The sequence below is a fragment of the Hylobates moloch genome, unplaced genomic scaffold, assembly GCF_009828535.3.
Source record: "Hylobates moloch isolate HMO894 unplaced genomic scaffold, HMol_V3 SCAFFOLD_35, whole genome shotgun sequence".
NCBI classification, from domain to species: domain Eukaryota; kingdom Metazoa; phylum Chordata; class Mammalia; order Primates; family Hylobatidae; genus Hylobates; species Hylobates moloch.
In genome coordinates this window covers 1,873,348-1,890,821 of record NW_026652310.1, presented here as the reverse complement: position 1 = coordinate 1,890,821, position 17,474 = coordinate 1,873,348, and the positions used below count along the sequence as shown (strand labels likewise).

Genomic DNA, 17,474 nt, shown 5'->3' with positions numbered 1-17,474 from the left:
CACACTTTTAGATAAATGGTTTTTCCAATCTTCTGATACTCCTCATTTCCTTCTCATTGATTTTCAAGTTTCAACACAATTTTTTAAAAATAAGGATTTAAACATGAGACAGTAAACCTGGGTAAAGAACTAAGGGATTTTGAAATTCAAAGTTATTATTTCTGTTTTTAGTAGCTGTTCCACCCTTGCAAATATGTGTGATAATTAGCCACTATTAATATTCCTCTTTTGCCTAATTCATTATAAAAAGTATAACTTCTGTACAGTAATGCATTACATTTTTATCATGAGAAATCATAACAATATCTTTATATTTGAACCTGAACTTCAATATGAATTTCTGAGATTTTTTATATAAATGTCTGTATTTTATAATGTATGTGGTATGTGTATATATATGTTTATTTTAGACACATTTGACTACATTTATATATTCATAGAGATTTATATAGAGGCATTAAAAAAACAGGCATAGTCAGTCATGGATGTTCATTATATATAAAGGTTATTGGGGATGCAAAGATATAAAAGATAGAAGAACCTAGTAATTGCCTTTAAGATCAGAGCACAAAGCATTAGTTTGGATTTTACAAGGCCAGCCAGCAACAAAAGAGCAGTAATTTATGAGCTCAGCGTAAAAGAATAGCATAATTGCATTAAAAATTAATGCTAATGAACACTAAAATGGGGAAGGTGGTTATGATGAAAGTTTGTATTCATCTTTCCTGGTTTGAATGATGGCTAGTGGCTTGATTAATGGCTTAATTTCTATCAATTAGTGGGGAAAAATCTCCTGCGAGACAAGGGTAAATTGAGCATTGAATTACATATCTTGCTTTTGTGTGCTAAGAAAAAAGAGCTGCGTATCTCTGATATTAGCCACAGTGACAAATGTGGTGTGCCCTGCGATGTCTGCATTAGCTCTCCTGACAGGCAAGTTGTGTGTGGTTATGGGGTGTTTAGAGATGGCTGGCAGACAGCATTCACTGCAAGTTCCTTAGAAACATACAACTCTTCCATCTACAGAATTTTAATTAGAGTCGATAAGGATTCTAGAATTAAAATGGACAGCAAACAGCAACTGCAGAATCTGTATTCTGACCTATTAATGTGGTATACATCAAATTATATTCCTTTTTCCTACCCTATTAAGAAAACTTCCAGTAACTTTAGTTTTGTTGGGATTATGAATTCTTACCACTCTATTAAAGTGGATCTGACTATCAATATTGATTACATTTGCAATAAGCGTAAGGCAATAGTCTATATTTTGGGACTATGTAGTGGTTGTTGGTTTAACCAATTCATGAAAACCATTCTTGTTTTTTGTAACAATTGCTGAACAGTAAATAAAGAGCAACTTAAAGTGACAATTTCCTACTTAGGTTGTTTGCAGGCTTAAGGGAAAAAAATGCTAGGTTTTTAGAAACTTTATTTTTTTAATTCATTTATAAAGGTTTTCTAGATGTTTTATATATATATATATATATATATCCCTTTAAAAATTTCAAATGTGAAAGATTCTGAAAATACACATCTGTAATCTAGTTCAAGATAATGCCAGAAGAGTAAGATATTATATAAAATATCGTATATATTTTATGTATGTATGTATGTGTATATATATATATATATCTCCTACAAATAAAGCTACATTGTATTTTACTGAATGAGTAAGCATTAAAATGCAGAATAAGGACAATATCAAGAATATTTATTACTTATTATAAATGGATGGAGTGGGGAAAAAATAAATTGTTGCTTGGCAGGAGGGGGTAAAGAATTCATTTGACTGGAAAATAATGACTAGGTCACAATTTAGGGATTGAATCCCAGTTGTACCACCAACTAGCCGTGTGGCCATCACCAAGTTATTTATTAGCTTCAGTTTCTCATCTTTACAATGAGGATAACAGTATTATTCCTCATGGTCATGACATTTAAATGAGGTAATCCATGTGAAGTGCTCAGCGCAGAGTGCCTTAAATTTCTGTTGCTGTTACTATTACTTACTTCTGCTACCAGAACAGCTCATCTGGCCTTTTAATGACTTAAATGAAAAATTCACTTCTATGACTTTCCCCACTGGAAAGGTGTTACATATATCAATGATGAAAATAAAAATTTCTGTGGACATATATACACCAGAACAAAATATGTTTGCTTTAAAACGTGGTTTCTACCACATAACTGTCATTTTGGGTTGTTTGTGTTATAAGACATCCATTGGGAAGTGACAAGATCTCCCATCTCTTGAGTCACTGAAGCCCGGGTAACCATGTGTCAGCAAAATACCACTTTCCTACTCAGCCCACAGCATTCAGTGAATCACGGTGGACTCCAGTGTCTTGGTGGGTGATAAAATTCAGCTGGGCCTTTTGTGACTTCTCATGGATGTGTGCAGGCCTGTCCTCCACTGCTTCCACTCCTTCTCTCTTCCTCCTATCATTTCCACATCCTGGCACACCACAGGCTTATCAGAAGATGTATGAGCTAAAGCCATTTTCTACTTGCCTGAACTCAAAAATATTGCCAGCTTATTATAAACCATACTGTCAGAAATATACAGATTTATGTAAGAACTGTTTAGCCAACTTCCATGTCTTTAGTACTGTTACTAAATTAGCACTTTTGTTTATGCTATGCTTTCTATATCTGCTACCATTTCTTAAGTGCTTTTAATGCTTCCCTATCGCTGTGTGGAGCACAGGTTATCATCTCCCAGATTTTTGTGGCTTGCTTTTTCACATCATTTTTGCCTTCTGAAATACCACCATGTCAGAGAGTTCTTCTCTGATTACCCTATCTGAAATAGTTTCCTTTCCTCCTTTCTAGCCCTCTAGTCTGCTCTGTTTTCCTTGATGTTATATTATTTACTTGTTTATTATTTGTCTCCCTCATTAAAACATAAGCTCATGAAGGAAGAAACTCTTATTCATTTCCAAGTCCTACTATGTGGAACAATGCCTGGTACAGTGAATGTGCTCACTTATTTGAAAAGAGAGGGATAGAGGGAGGGAGGGAAGATGTGAGGGGGGAAATCTCTCAACCATCCTATGATGTTTAGGCTATTAGTATCTCCATGCCATAGATGAGAAAACGGAGACCAACACTCTTGAACCACTTGCCCAAAGCCACAGAGCCAGTACATAGCAGAGACAGGGTTTAACCCAGATAGCCTAAACCCAGAGCCCTTAAAACTCACCACTGAAAGACATTTAATTTTTTAAGTTACAAAAGCTTTTTATAATTTGACATTTTCTTCCATGAAGTTTTATTTTTTAATGGTAACTTCACTGCCCTTTAAATTTCAGTTATTCAACAAATGTTTATTGACTGCTTACTAAATAATAAAGCACACTTCACTAAGTTCTGGAGGTGACACAAAGAGGTATGTCCCCTCTAGCTGGGGAGAAGCTTTCACTCAAGAAGAGATTTGCAAGGCAGCATATGCTAAAAGCCAAATGAATTATGCAAGAGGCCCTTTTACTCACAGGTGGCAAGGGGTGGCATCATCACAAGGTGGACATCAGGCATGGCCTTAAATGACAGGGAGGATTAAGAGAAGGTGAGAGCATTCCAGGTGAGAAGAGTTGAATGAGACATTCAGTGTGGATTTTGTTTTTAATAAAGCCTAGCCTGATGCCCAGTTCACTTTCACTTATTAAAATATTTAACAGAAATTCTTCTTCATTGGTACAGTCACATTAACATTATTCCTATTACTTAATCTGATATAGTAAGCAGTTTGAGGTGAGTTTGTCTTGGATCCCATCCAGAGTGGAGTTGCTTTCAGAGACACTTCAGGAGCCTCGTCGGCATATGTAACATGGTCCTGTAGCATAAGCTTCCAGAAGACTAATAGAAAAGTCCTATTCCACTTAAGAAGTTTTCTCATCTTTTAAATTATTTGTGTATATCAGTTCTGGAAATTTGTTCTTGGTGATATTGGTCTCATGAACAATTGTTGGAGTTGGATAGATTTATAATGCTTGCCTTCTATGTGTTTTAAAAGAAACATTTAAAATGTACTGTTTTGAAAGGGAAAACAATTGGATGTGCTCACTTATTTGAAACCTGTGTTCATGAGAAATTTAAAACTTTAGAATTCCAATTAAGCTTTATGAGATGTTTTATTTGTTCACAAATTTTATTGAATACCCAGCTTTACCATACAAACATATTGTTGTTTGCTTTTTTGTTGTTCTTGTAAAGCACTGAAAAATACTTTACATTTCAAAGTTTTTTGTTATATGTCTTGTAACATAAGGAATTTTTTTAATGTTTTTATTCTTGACTAAAATTTGAGCTAATTTAATATGAAAATAAGATAATCTTTTGTATTATTTATGTATTTGTAGCAATACTCTTAGTATATTTTTTTTTCCTGGAATAGTAACATAAGTAACTCAGTAACTGTGGGGCCAACTGACCCAAATTTTTTGTAACATAAAATGCATCTTACCTTTGGGAAAATTCATAAAATATTAATATTTAAAAGGAGCCAGTTGAAGTTGCTGGTTGTTACTTGTCATGATCACATCTGGGGCAATAGTGCCATCTGCAGTTATCAGCCTGGCATTGCTATTAGAGGAGATCAGTTTATGTTTGTAATCTGCAAATGCAGTATGAAAAGACTAAAATTTTCTTTTCAAATGAAAGATTGATATGGACCTTGTCATCTTTATTTACTAATTTTAAAATTTGTATAACATTTGGTATTTTAAAACTCTGTGTTATAAAATGTGAAATTGATTGTCAAATATAACTTGAAGAAGCAGGAGAGCCTAATTTTTATACTATAAACATCAACAGTACCTAATACAATTTTTTTTAATTTTTCATCACAAAAGGAAAATGATTTTCTATACTTTAAGTATTGATTGTTGTGGTCTGTAATGACTTGGCTTTCTGAGTCTATTATTTTTTATTTTTCTGTGAAGTATATATCCCTTCCATTAACATCTAGCAGACAACATATGGAAGTTATTTTATTTACCAATAATATGTTTATTAAAAAATCATCAAGTACTAATGTTATATTTCCTTTGTGTTTACCATGTAAATGTTTTAAAACATCCTATCTTAATTCTCCCAGTTACTTTGTTACTTGTCTTTAATTTTACTTCATGGCTAATGAATACAAGATACTGTGTGTGTTGGGCATTTATGCAGCACATATAAACTATAACTCATTTTAAATCACATTTTCCCAATCTTAAAATTGGCACAAAATTGTTAAATGACAAATTGACATGAATAACTTAAGCAACTGAATTTAAAACAACGTAATATATATTATTGATGTGTTTTATTCTGCTTCCCAAAATGACAGGGTTATACTCAAGACATACATTTGTGGTCATTGACATTAGAATTTTGAGGAAGAAGCAATTTAAAACATTTTTATGTCTATTTTCATAGAGGATAGAGCTGAGGTACTGTAAAGCCGAAAATGTAAATCTCCCATGAATCTTTCAAATTTTAATTTAACATGCGTTTACAACCAGTAAAATGATTCCCACATTGAAACAAAAAAGCTATGTTGGTGTATTTTCATATTGTGAGTAAGGCAAACTGGCTTTCTCCTATCTGCTCTGTCACTTTGTTAGTTCTGAAGTGATCTTTAAAGAAGCACAAAGACAATGTTGTTTTTCTGTAATCTTTCTCCTTTCCTTTATAATTTTTCCAATGCTATTTTGTTAAGCATTGGTTTTGACAAGCCTCTATGATAACACTTCTATTTGTATTAGGAGCTGGTTGTATGTCCAAATTTAAAGCTACAAACGCTGCAAGCTTTAGACATCAAGTACTGTTTGTGAGGTCACCTCTGACATTCAATACTAATGATGTCCTTTGCAATTCCAAATAGAGAAAAAATTCAAGAGGTCCGACATTTTATTCATATGAGACATCATCCTGAAGTCAGAAATAATGTCTTTTGGTTGGGAATTAGTGACCGTGAAATAATTCTAGTGAAATTAACTAAGACCTATACAGACAAACGTAGTTTTCATATTGACCTTAAAGTTGGATTACACAGACTAGTACCCATTATGACTTTCCTTTGCCATATTAACATTATTATATATGTAATTAATAAAAAACTTATCTGCTTGTATGGGATGTGTTAATATTAATAAATTAGCTGGGCAAAGAATCTTCTCTTGTTTCACATGCTCAATTAGTACATTGCATAATTAAAATCTAGAGGAGCTTTCATTGTATAAAGCGTGTGGGACTATTTACTCTTACATGGCACTCTGACAGTGCTTGGTTTTATTATGTGGAAAGATACATTCTGCCAAAGGTGGGAGTATTGGCTGTGGTGGCTGCTACTTCCAAGCATTTCATTCTCGTGTGATTATTTCTCACAAGAGAAAAGACTGGTTTCAGCTATCAGGGACACATCTTCGTAAGAGCCATCTTTCCCATAAATAGACTAGAACTTGCACCACACTATATCATTATAAATTGTGATTGGTCAAAAATTGAGACAAAGATTTTGTCAGATAATATTTTTATTGAATGTATGAAACCAAATTTCCTTTAATACTCTTTATATTTATCTCTATAACAACATTAAACCTTTCAAGGATAAAGCTGCTATAAAAATTAGTTTGCTGCAAAAAAACTCCACCTTCGTGTCAAACCACTTATTACTATTGTTAAGTTAATGTGACTATTATCCATGAACCCTAAATCCCAAAATTTTTAAGTGCCTTCGCTGAGTATACAATCACTCCTAATTCAACTATGTCTTCATATCAGCTTAAAATGAATTTAAACAGCAAGGGTGTAAGTCATTATGTTACATTTTTTCTGCCCAGCTAGCATGTGAAAAAACTGAAATATAAAAATATGAAAATACAAAAATATGAAATTACACATGCATGTGGCTATTTATTAAAGCTGTAACTGTGAAAGCAGAAGACTAGAAACAACTGACCATGCATAGGCCATTAGTGGAAAAACCTATCATCAAACTATAAAATAGAATACTATGCAATTATAAAATAGAATGCAGAACTCTCTTAGCTGCTATGGAGTGAGAGTGAAGAAATATTAAGTGAAAAAGGTAAGATACATAGTAGTGCATAGTATGCCAATTTTATGTAAGCAAGAAAAGAATATACTTTATTTTCAAAAATAAACAATGGAGGGGTAAACACAAACTTAGTAAAAATGGTTACCTCTAGATTGGAGTGAGAACTAGGGACATTCTAGACTTGTGAATGATGTTTTAAATTTTGACCTTAGAATCATGTAAATATTTTTTGCAACTAAAAAATGAATATTAATCACAAAGCAAGACCTAACTGAAACAAGTAAACCTAATTGTATATGAAATTGATAGCATAATTATGCAGAGAATTATTTCATGACTTTAGAGCATAGTATTTTAGCATTTCGGCAGTAGAATAAATCCTAAGGTCAAAGACCATAACAAAATTTTAAACTGTGCTAATACATCTTGTTATTAATGGTAATGTTTGTCCTGTTATTTTGAAATTAGTACATACACATATTAAGAAAAACAAATACTTTTGATCATATCATTAGAGCCTAAGATTTTTAGAGTAAGAAAAAAGATACACAAATATAAAAGACTTTCAAAATCCTAGTATGTTTAATTTGGTTGGTAGTATCAGCATGAACTCATATTAACTGTTTCCTTCTAAAAGTATGTACTTCGTATCTCATGTACTGAAGAGGTTCAGAAGCATTGACAATTCAGTACCAGTGAATACCCCTAGTACCCAGATTGTTGTCTATAACTATTATTCTCCATTATAAAGAGCCTGGGTTCTTTGGAGAAATGGCTAATTTCAGGTCTGAGACAGAAACTGTTCAGGATGATCCTACAACTCTTATTAAGCCATAACTACTGGGGATTATATTGAAAGGATATAGCAATCAACTTCAAGAGGATCCCACTACCCAAAAATGAAGCAACTGAAACATCAAAATCAGAAAATGACTACCATGGACTGAAGTACATTAAATAAACAAATATTCATGAACTCATAATGATCATCTTTGGTCACCTTTGGACCAAAATTGATAAATAAAAAGAAAGAATCGAACATTTATTGTGACTTTTCTATATAGGCTGTATTTCACAGTCACTGAATAGTTAATGAGGAAATATTCTTCATTATAGAAGAATCAGAGCTAATAAATGCAGGAAGAATGATAGAGTATCACCATTTTACAACCTCTGATGAAATAATGGCTCAAAGCAACAAACAATGTTGCTAATTTGCTAAGTGAGAGATTGATGGAGAACTTTCTAAGGGATCAGAATGACTCACCTTGTCCCCACTGATCAATCTTAACCACTAAAAATAGGAAACGTGCATCCTGATACGATGTAATAGGAATGACACAGCGTCACCTATGACATATTCTTCACCAAAAGAAATTGAACCTTAATGTAATTAAGCCTATATGTTTCACTAGTGGTTTACACAAAACATGGGAAATAGAGGAACATGTTAAATAATATCATGAGAATAAAATCAGCCAGATCCAGAATCTAGAAATTTTACAAGATACGTGATTCAGATTCTTCAGTAAATAAATGGCAATGAAAGGGAAAGGCCACGGACTCTAAGTGATAGAGACTTAAGGTACTTACCAACCCGGTACAATGTGCGGGCCTTGTTTGGATCCTATTTCAAACCAACTATAAAAAGACTTTTTTACAATCAGTGAAAATTAAATATGGAATATTTATATATGTAATCAAATTAAGGAATCACTGATAATATTTTTAGTTGTGAAAATTATATTGTCAAGTTATTGTTTGTCTTATTTAAGTTCTTATCTGTCAGAGATGCCTACTAAAATATTTAAGGATAAAATGGTATGATGCCTGGGATTTATTTTTAAATATATCAGATCCACCCCAAAAAATTGAGGTGGATATAGATAGATAGATTGAATAAGAATAACAGAAAGTTAATAGTTACAGAAGCTAAGCATTGAGTACAGGTGGATTCACTGTGCCCTTATTCCTTTTATATGTATTTCCGTGATAAAATGTTAAAGTTTAAGAAAAAGCCCTCCCACCGGATTAGCTGACATCATTATAGCAGTGCCTTCTTAGCAGTGTTTTAGGTTTTGAGTATGAGTCTTAGTTCATAGAAATGTTGTATTTGTGGATCTCAGAACAAAAGAGTTTCTTGGTATAGCTTAATTTATAATGTCTTTTTATCCAATTAAATTTCATAAGTAGTAAAATTTCTTCATAGAAAGAACATTGCTTAGGTGTAGTGTTATTAACATGCGTATACCAAAATACACTGACATTATACCCTCTTTTTCAGACCAAGCCACACTGGTAGAACAAGTAAAAAGAGTAAAAGAAATTGAAGCTATTGAAAGTGATTCTTTTGTTCAGCAGACATTCAGATCAAGTAAAGAAGTCAAAAAGGTAAGTTTTTATCCACCCATTATGAGTAAACCTTTGGATTCTATCTGAAGAGATGCTTTATTAATGGATATTACTTAAATGTGTTTCTTCTAATAGATGAAGTGAAGCAAGAGAGGGTCAGCCATGTTGCTGAGAGAGAGACAACAAATCAGGGAGACTCACTTAATCACTTTAATGCAAGTTTAATTTGTATAAAAAATACTTTAAAATATGTCTGATGTCATTTTTATTTTTAAATTCACCAAGAAGACAAAGTAATATGTCAACAAGATAGTTCTATAACAGTAATGCACATTTCTTAACATACACGGTTTTCTTTTCAAATGTGTACATCTACTTTTTGAATTGACATTGCTAGAGAAAAGTTAGAAAAGGGCTTTAATAATAAAAACTAATACCCATATTGTCACATATATCTTCATTCTTTGCCCAGATGATTATCACTTATTTGGCTGTGGTAAAGGAGCTTTGATTGACATTTTACTTCCATTGAATATTTTATTCTTTCATTCATTAGTAGGACTGCTTTTAGGAATTAGGTTTCTATAGTAGGAAAAGGCATTCTAGGAAATACATGTATTCTTTAATAACATTCATATAATGAAAATATGGTTGTAATTAACACTCTAAAATATTCTACATCCATAAATTGTATTAATGGCCATATAATATCCTGTTGATGTCTCCTGATGGTTATTTTTCCTCTGATATCAAATAAGTAGTTTTAACTTCAGAGATTTTAAGTACATGTTTATTATCTTTTTAAATAAAATTTTAAGATGGAATTACTTGTTAAAGGTTAACATTGTTTTAATACATGTTTCCAAGTCACCCTCTGAAAATATTCTACCAATTCAAATTCCACCCAAAAGTTCAAAGAGATATCTGCCTCCCACAGATATCTTGGTTAACACCAAATCCTATCAGGTTTGTCATGTTTACTGACCTAATAGGTAAAAATTGGCCTGTTTCCATTAGCACTTCTTTTGTTATTAGTGAGATTAAAGTCTTTTCAATTACCATATACTTTTTTAAATAATTTATTCAGGAGAGATATATTGAGCATATACTACATGTTAGGCATAGGACCAGATAGCCCTGGATAATCTGTGGTCCTTGCATTGCCATTTTGTTGATTTCCTTTGAACTTTTGGTAGTTTGCCACCACAACTCCTAAAAAATGGGGCTGTGAAATAGACATTCATAAATGTAGTTGCCTATTTTATCTTATTCTTAAATATTATCAGGCCATTCATATATCCTAATGGAATTACTATGATTTATTTTAAAACTTGCTTTCCTAATATTTGTTTGTGAAGTTTACCCTGACATCCCAGTTTTTATTGGACTCTCTTATGATAAACTAGCATTTTCATTCTGTGGAAATGCTTATTCTTCCACAGTCAATACACTGGGTTTTCTACTAAACTTTTTCTCATTTGGTACTAATTGTTAATTTTTCCCTTTAGACTTATTTTCAATTCAGTGCCTCCAAGAAAGCATGCATTGAAAGGTAGGAAGTGGTGCTAACAGGAGAATATGCTATAAAGCTTCATAAGGTGGCATTTATCTTGGTGAATATACAATAGTCTGAAGTCTTACTGGACTTTTATTAGTCACTACACTTCAGAATGATCAGAAGATCAGTGATAGTCTAACAATGAATAAATTCACACTTGACTGAAATATAGAACAAAGGGACAGTTTATTACTTTAGAAAGTGATATCCCTTCTTAGATTCTAAAATATCTGTATCTGCAATATAAGGCAAGGATTCAGGATGCCCAAGAAGCTGAATTATGTATGAGGAGATTACTTAGCAAAAGGAGGTAAATTATTTTGTGGACCCTTTTATCCAGATCATGGAAAGATATGATGGACTATCCCTGATGCATAGCAAGGATGAACTCTCTTGAGGACTGAATTACCCATGATCCTAGTTTCAACATATTTTTCTCCTGGACAGTTTTGTACGCTTTGATATAAAGTTTGTATCCCTAAAAAAAGGCTTTTGTATGCTGGCCACCCCTTCAGTTGGTACAGCCTTTGTTTAGCTGTGTTAATTCCACTAATTAAGCTAGGGAGCTTTTACCAGAAAAGTGGCTATTACCAGTGACATGCCAGACATTGTGTCTCCTGCAACACATATTGATTTAACTAGTTTAACTCTCTGAAATCGTATTTCTTTTGTCTGAGTAAATAGGGAATCTGATAGTCCCTGATATATCATTGAGGAACCAAGATGCAGCTTGTTTTCAAACTTAGTATGAGTTATTCAACCCTAATGTTGTTGCATCTGGCAGATACCCACCTGTGTTCAAAAGAAGGGTAAATAACCCTATGCAGCATGGTCTTTTGGCCTACTTGGAAGTAGATTTTAGAACTACTTTTTACAAACTAAACCACCAGGTGGCAGCGCTACTCAAAGCCATATATTTGATAGTAGCCATTTTGAGGTTTTGTTTTATAGTCAAGGGAAAATCTTATCTTACAGTTTTTCTCACTTAAATAAAGAAGCAATTAGTGGTTCTCGCTACAAATTTTTAATTGCCCGTTATTAAACAGTAACTTCTATGCTCTGATCTAACCTCTGAGAGCTTCACCTTCTATTTTGTGTAAGTACTTCTCAAAGAAATCATTAATGTACTGTGTAGGTAAAAACAAGATGAGATTGCTTGGTTTATATGGTAGAATCTTATCTCTGCTACCTGAAGAGGTGGTATCCACATCTTTGACAATTAGAATAATAGCACTGCACATATTTTTAAGGCAGTTTAACGTGAAAAGTGTCTCCTAGCTAAGCCCTATCACGCAATGGCTAAGATATACAGAATGATATGCTCTTACAGTCTCTGTAAGGCAGTATAGACTACCAAAAATCAATGTCTTGAACCTCTTGGATTAGCGTATTTCCCACTTGCCCTTGTGCAGAATATTGGGCTTTTTAAATGTTCTCAGTTTTATAAAGGGTCAGTATAATATCACTTAGGGCCACAAACCATCTAGGCACAGTGTATTGGAGACATACAAATGTTTGAGACTTGGCAAAAAAAATCACTGGCTCCAAAATATAAGAATAAAGCTGCCAAAACAAATTGAATAAATATTTATTTAAATGTCTATAAAAGTTAATATTATCATTAACATTGGCATCATTAATTGTTAGATTTAGTAGTCATAAGCATCTTAACATTTGAAAATAATTTATAGAATAGATTTCTCTTACTTTGTAAGAATTCCTAAACATACATGATTGCCCCGATACCTATCCCTCAGATATCTAGCCCTTTTGTCCATGAGGGAATAAATCTTTCCTATGAATGCTGATCAGCTTCCATTAGAATAAAAATTAAAAATTAGAGTATTTTAATTGAATAAAATACATGCCTTAAAAAAAAAAGTGGATCTTGATATCATCATCCCCAAAATATCTCAGAACTTGTCTCCTCTCAGCAATCCACAGCCACCATTTAAATCCAAATCATCATCTCATTATTTAACTTTTATAGTAGCCCTCTGGTTGTTCTTCCTGATTTTCCTTTTGCATTTTTCTAGTCCAGGACCCATTCAGCAGCCAAAACAATATTTTTCAAGAATAATTAGACTTTAGTGACCATCTGACCATTACAGAATAACTGGTACCAAATTTGCCCTCCCACCATAAACAGCTATAGAACTTGACAAGATGTGTAAGGCATTATTTTTAGGAATGCAACAATAGGGAGCTCAGGAGGGTGATCCTTTGGAGAAGGGAAATAAAAGGTGAGCCCCACAGTTACTCAACTTTCTGTCTGAGGGCACTTTCCTGCTATGGTGCTGGGAAGTGATACCCGTGCAGAGTGGTGATGTGGCTGGGTTAAGGAAGAAATACCCCAAGTTCTGGCCTGCAGTTGTCTCACTGTCTCTTTTGCTCACTATACACCAGCCCCTCTGGCCTTTTTTTCTGATCTTCAAAGACGCCAAGCTGTTCTCTCTCAGAATATTTGTCTTTTCCCTCTGGCCAGAGAACTGTTCTTCCTCTTCACATGCCTGGCTCCTTCTAAGTCTTCAGGGCTTAAATTTCACCTCCTAGAGAAGCCATCCCTAACCACCCAATCTAAAGTAGATGTTTTTCCCTTCCTGATCTCCATCATTCTTTGTCAGCACCTTGTATATTCCCTTATAGCACATACTACAATTTGTGATTACGCATTACTTTGGAATTTATTTGTCTGTCAACTCCATTAGCAACATATAATTGCCACTTGGGACAGGGACTGTATCTATTTGATTCTGCCTGTGTACCCAGTGCTTAGCAATTAGTAGTGCTCAATAAATACTGGTTAAATAAATGGATCTCCAACTCTAAAACAAATTAACCTAAGAACAGTTTAATTCATGCATATTTTATCCTCTGTATATTTTTCTTAGTGACATCTGTTTTTGGCTTTGTTCAGAGAAGTGAAATGTTCAGAAGTAGATAAGTTAAAATAAATGGAAATTGAAAAACAATAGGTGTGGAACAAATCGGTATAAAAAAGGCTACATAACAGAATTAATCTCCTATTCATCCTGTTTTTATTTAATTTTACTTTTTAATTTCAGCTTCTCATCTAATCCATTTCATATTATCCCTGTAACCTTGCTGCTAATCAGTCACTCCCTGGCCTTCTTTCTTAGGGAAGAAGCTATTGAAATGTAACTAAGTAAGCACTACTCTGCTGGCTCCTTCAAGGCAGAAACAACGATTTATTAGTTGTATCCCCAGCACTTGGTACAGTGTATGGCACCTGGTGAATACTCAGTAAAGGTGGAATGAATTGGGAGTGTATGGTTTGCATGATGGTATAAGAAATCCTAGAGTTTTATTGTTTGCCAAAGATACATCGTACCTTTTTTTCAAACTTTTATATATATATTTTAATATTTTAAGTAGCTCCGAGACAACCTTTGAGTTCATCAACTGATGAATGGATAAATAAAATGTGGTAGATCCATACAATGGGACATTATTTAGCAATAAAGAATAATGAAGTACTGATACATGGTGCAACATGGATGAACCTTAAAAACATTATGCAGCTGGGCACGGTGGCTCACGCCTGTAATCCTAGCACTATGGGAGGCCAAGGTGGGCGGATCACTTGAGGACAGGAGTTCAAGATCACCCTGGCCAACATGGCAAGACCCCGTCTCTACTAAAAATACAAAAATTAGTCAAGTGTGCGTGGTGGTGTGCACCTGTAATCCCAGATACTCGGGAGGCTGAGGCAGGAGAATCACTTGAACCTGGGAGGTAGAGATTGCAGTGAGCCAAGATCGCGCCACTGCACTCCCGCCTGGGTGACAGAGCAAGACTCTGTCTCAAAAAAAAAAAAAAATTATGCTAAGTGAAAGAACCAGTCATGAAAGACCACATATTGTATGATTCCTTTTATCTGAAATGTCTAGAATAGGCAAATCCATAGAGAAAGAAGATTAATTGTTACCTAGGATGGAAAGGTTGGAAGAAATGGGGAATGATTGCTAATGGTATGAGGTTTTGTGGGGGATGATGAAAATGTTCTAAAGTTGATTCTGGTAATAATTGCACAACTCCATGGATATGCTAAGAGCCATTGAATTATGTACTTTAAAAGGGTAAATTGTATGGTATATGAATTCTATAACTCAATACGGCTATTTTTTTTAAAGATAACCTTTGAATTTACTTTTCATACCTGAAGTGGCCAACTAAATGTTGGATATTTGTTGTAAGCTTGTTTTGATTAATAGAATTTAGATATATGAAATATATGTATATTTCAATAGTATAGGCACATAAGTACCAATTTCTTAAGAAAAATATGCTTATCATTAGAAATGATTAACATTTTCTCAGCATTTTTGTATTTGTTATTCCTAAAACAAATACAATATAGTTATTCCTATATTCTACTTCTATGTATCTATAACTGTATTCCTAAATACAGTTGTTCCTAAAACAAATATAAAAATAAAATAACTATTTCTAAAACAAACAAATACAAAAAGTAGGGCCTTTTTGGAGATGGGTATCATCCCGAAGGAGACTAATTGAACAGTTGTTATTCAAAATCAGAAATATTATTGAAGTGAAACTCTAATTGTGTATTGTGTTGAAATTAATATGTATTGTTTCTTTCAGTCAGTGGAACCTAGTGAAGTGAAACAGGCAACTTCAACATCAGGACCAGCATCAGCAGTTGCCGATCCACCTAGTACTGAGAAAGAAATAGATCCTAGCAGCATCCCTACTGCTATCAAGTACCAAGATGACAATTCCCTGGCCCATCCAAATGTAATATCCTTAAACTTTAAGAATGTCAGTTGCAGTCTAATTTACTGAAATTATTTCAAACTGTTATCCTTTTGTGCTAACACCAAGGAGACCATTGGAGGAAACAGGTTCATATTTCCTTGCTAAAAATAGGCATCTGGCCCCCAGTCCTTTATAACTGTTATCTATATTTGGATACAGTAGGGCCCAACTCATGTTGCCTAACCTGTAGATGTATTCTGTCTATGGTTAAGAAAAATAGACAAAGAGAAGCATTTTTTCCTTTTTTTTTTTTTTTTAGCTGAATTGATCAGCACCATGAGAAGTGTTTGTTTAAAAATCTAGCAGTAAAAGTTCCATTTCTAACTTAGCTCTACTTTGTTCATTATCTGTGAGCACATCACTAACATCATACTTTGCTGTCTTCTATGAAATGTTGTAATTCTGCTGTTTTGGAAAAGTTGTAGGAAATAAACTTCACAAATATAAGGTACAAAATTGCTAACCAATGATGTTGATACTAGTAGTTCTTTTACTCCAAGAATTTCTGAGCATTACTAATTCCAAATAGATAGTCATCAATTAAGAGGTCATCAAGAGTTAAACAGTATCCAAATCTTGTGTTGACAGATATATTCTACAAAGGTGAGTTCTGTCATATTAGGTCAAATTCAAGTTATTGGGAGACAGTAACATTTTTTCTTTTTCTTTTCTTATTTCAGTTATTTATCGAGAAAGCTGATGCTGAGGAAAAATGGTTCAAGAGGTTAATTGCTCTCCGACAAGAAAGACTAATGGGCAGTCCTGTGGCCTAAGTAATATACGTATAGTTGGATTGGATTGTCAGCAGTAACATTGGAAATTTAGGTTTTTAAATCCCAACATCAACTTTTTACTCTTAAAAAGAATTTTGCTGATTATATATAAAGGTAGTCTCATTTCATTTGTCTCTCACGTAGGCTTGAATATTTGTTAATTTGAATTAAATCAAACACTGAAAATTAAAACATAAAATTTAAGATTGCATGAAAATGTTATACTGTTAATAAAGCTAATCATAAATAAGTCTGTTAAAATGAATGGTACACAGTAGTGTTTCTTAGTGCAATTCAAAAAATGTCAAGATGTCATTTAAAGACACAATTTTGATTAATTATGCATATATGAGAATTGGATTACATGCTGTAAGTATGAGATTTCATCTTCCATGTGGTATTCAATCATTTTTAAATATTTTATTTCACCGTATTGCAAATTTTTAGGCACAATAAAAAGCACCCTGAACAATGTAAGCAGAATGTGCATGTTAAAGAACATATTTATGGAAAAAAAATTTTTGAAACTTAAATAAATTGATGATGTTGCTTAGAGATCAGCTTCTGCTAGATGCTCCTTTGCAACATGTTAGCAGATCTCAGCTCATTGTTTTAGAAATCACATGTTCATGCTAGACCTAACCAACTGGCCAAATACCTATGATAGAGAAATCATTTCTGAGAAAACCAATAAGAGCTCTCACTTCAGTCTTACTTAACTCACTGCTATTCCCTGTGGAGAAAGCCAGCTAATTGTTTTGATAAGGCTATCTGCCATTGTAGAATATCTTTCTCTAGTAGCTGAATGACAATCAACTATATGTTCCATACTAAACGTGCCAGAGATAGGACCTTTAGGCCTTGCTTTACAAAACTGGTTTTTAACAGCTGACATGAATATTTCCTGTTTCTATTTTTTTTTTTTTTTTTTTTTTTTTTTTTT

The 17,474-nt window shown here is 33.3% G+C and overlaps 1 protein-coding gene across 3 annotated transcripts in view; it reads left to right on the top strand.

Moving 5' to 3' along the window:
• Positions 1–17,474, top strand: part of LOC116463394 (serine/Arginine-related protein 53) — a 454,054-nt gene that overhangs the window by 420,972 nt on the left and 15,608 nt on the right. For 2 of the 3 annotated variants that reach the window (XR_009212041.1, XR_009212042.1), the window contains exons 8-10: positions 9,333–9,439; positions 15,585–15,737; positions 16,439–16,645. Coding sequence is in view for 1 of the 3 variants with exons in the window: in XM_058434619.1 (XP_058290602.1) it covers positions 9,333–9,439; positions 15,585–15,737; positions 16,439–16,531 (353 nt within the window). In the remaining 2 variants the exon portion in view is untranslated. Of the gene's footprint in view, positions 1–9,332; positions 9,440–15,584; positions 15,738–16,438; position 17,474 lie in introns of those variants that run through there. The other variant, XM_058434619.1, reaches the window with a different exon arrangement.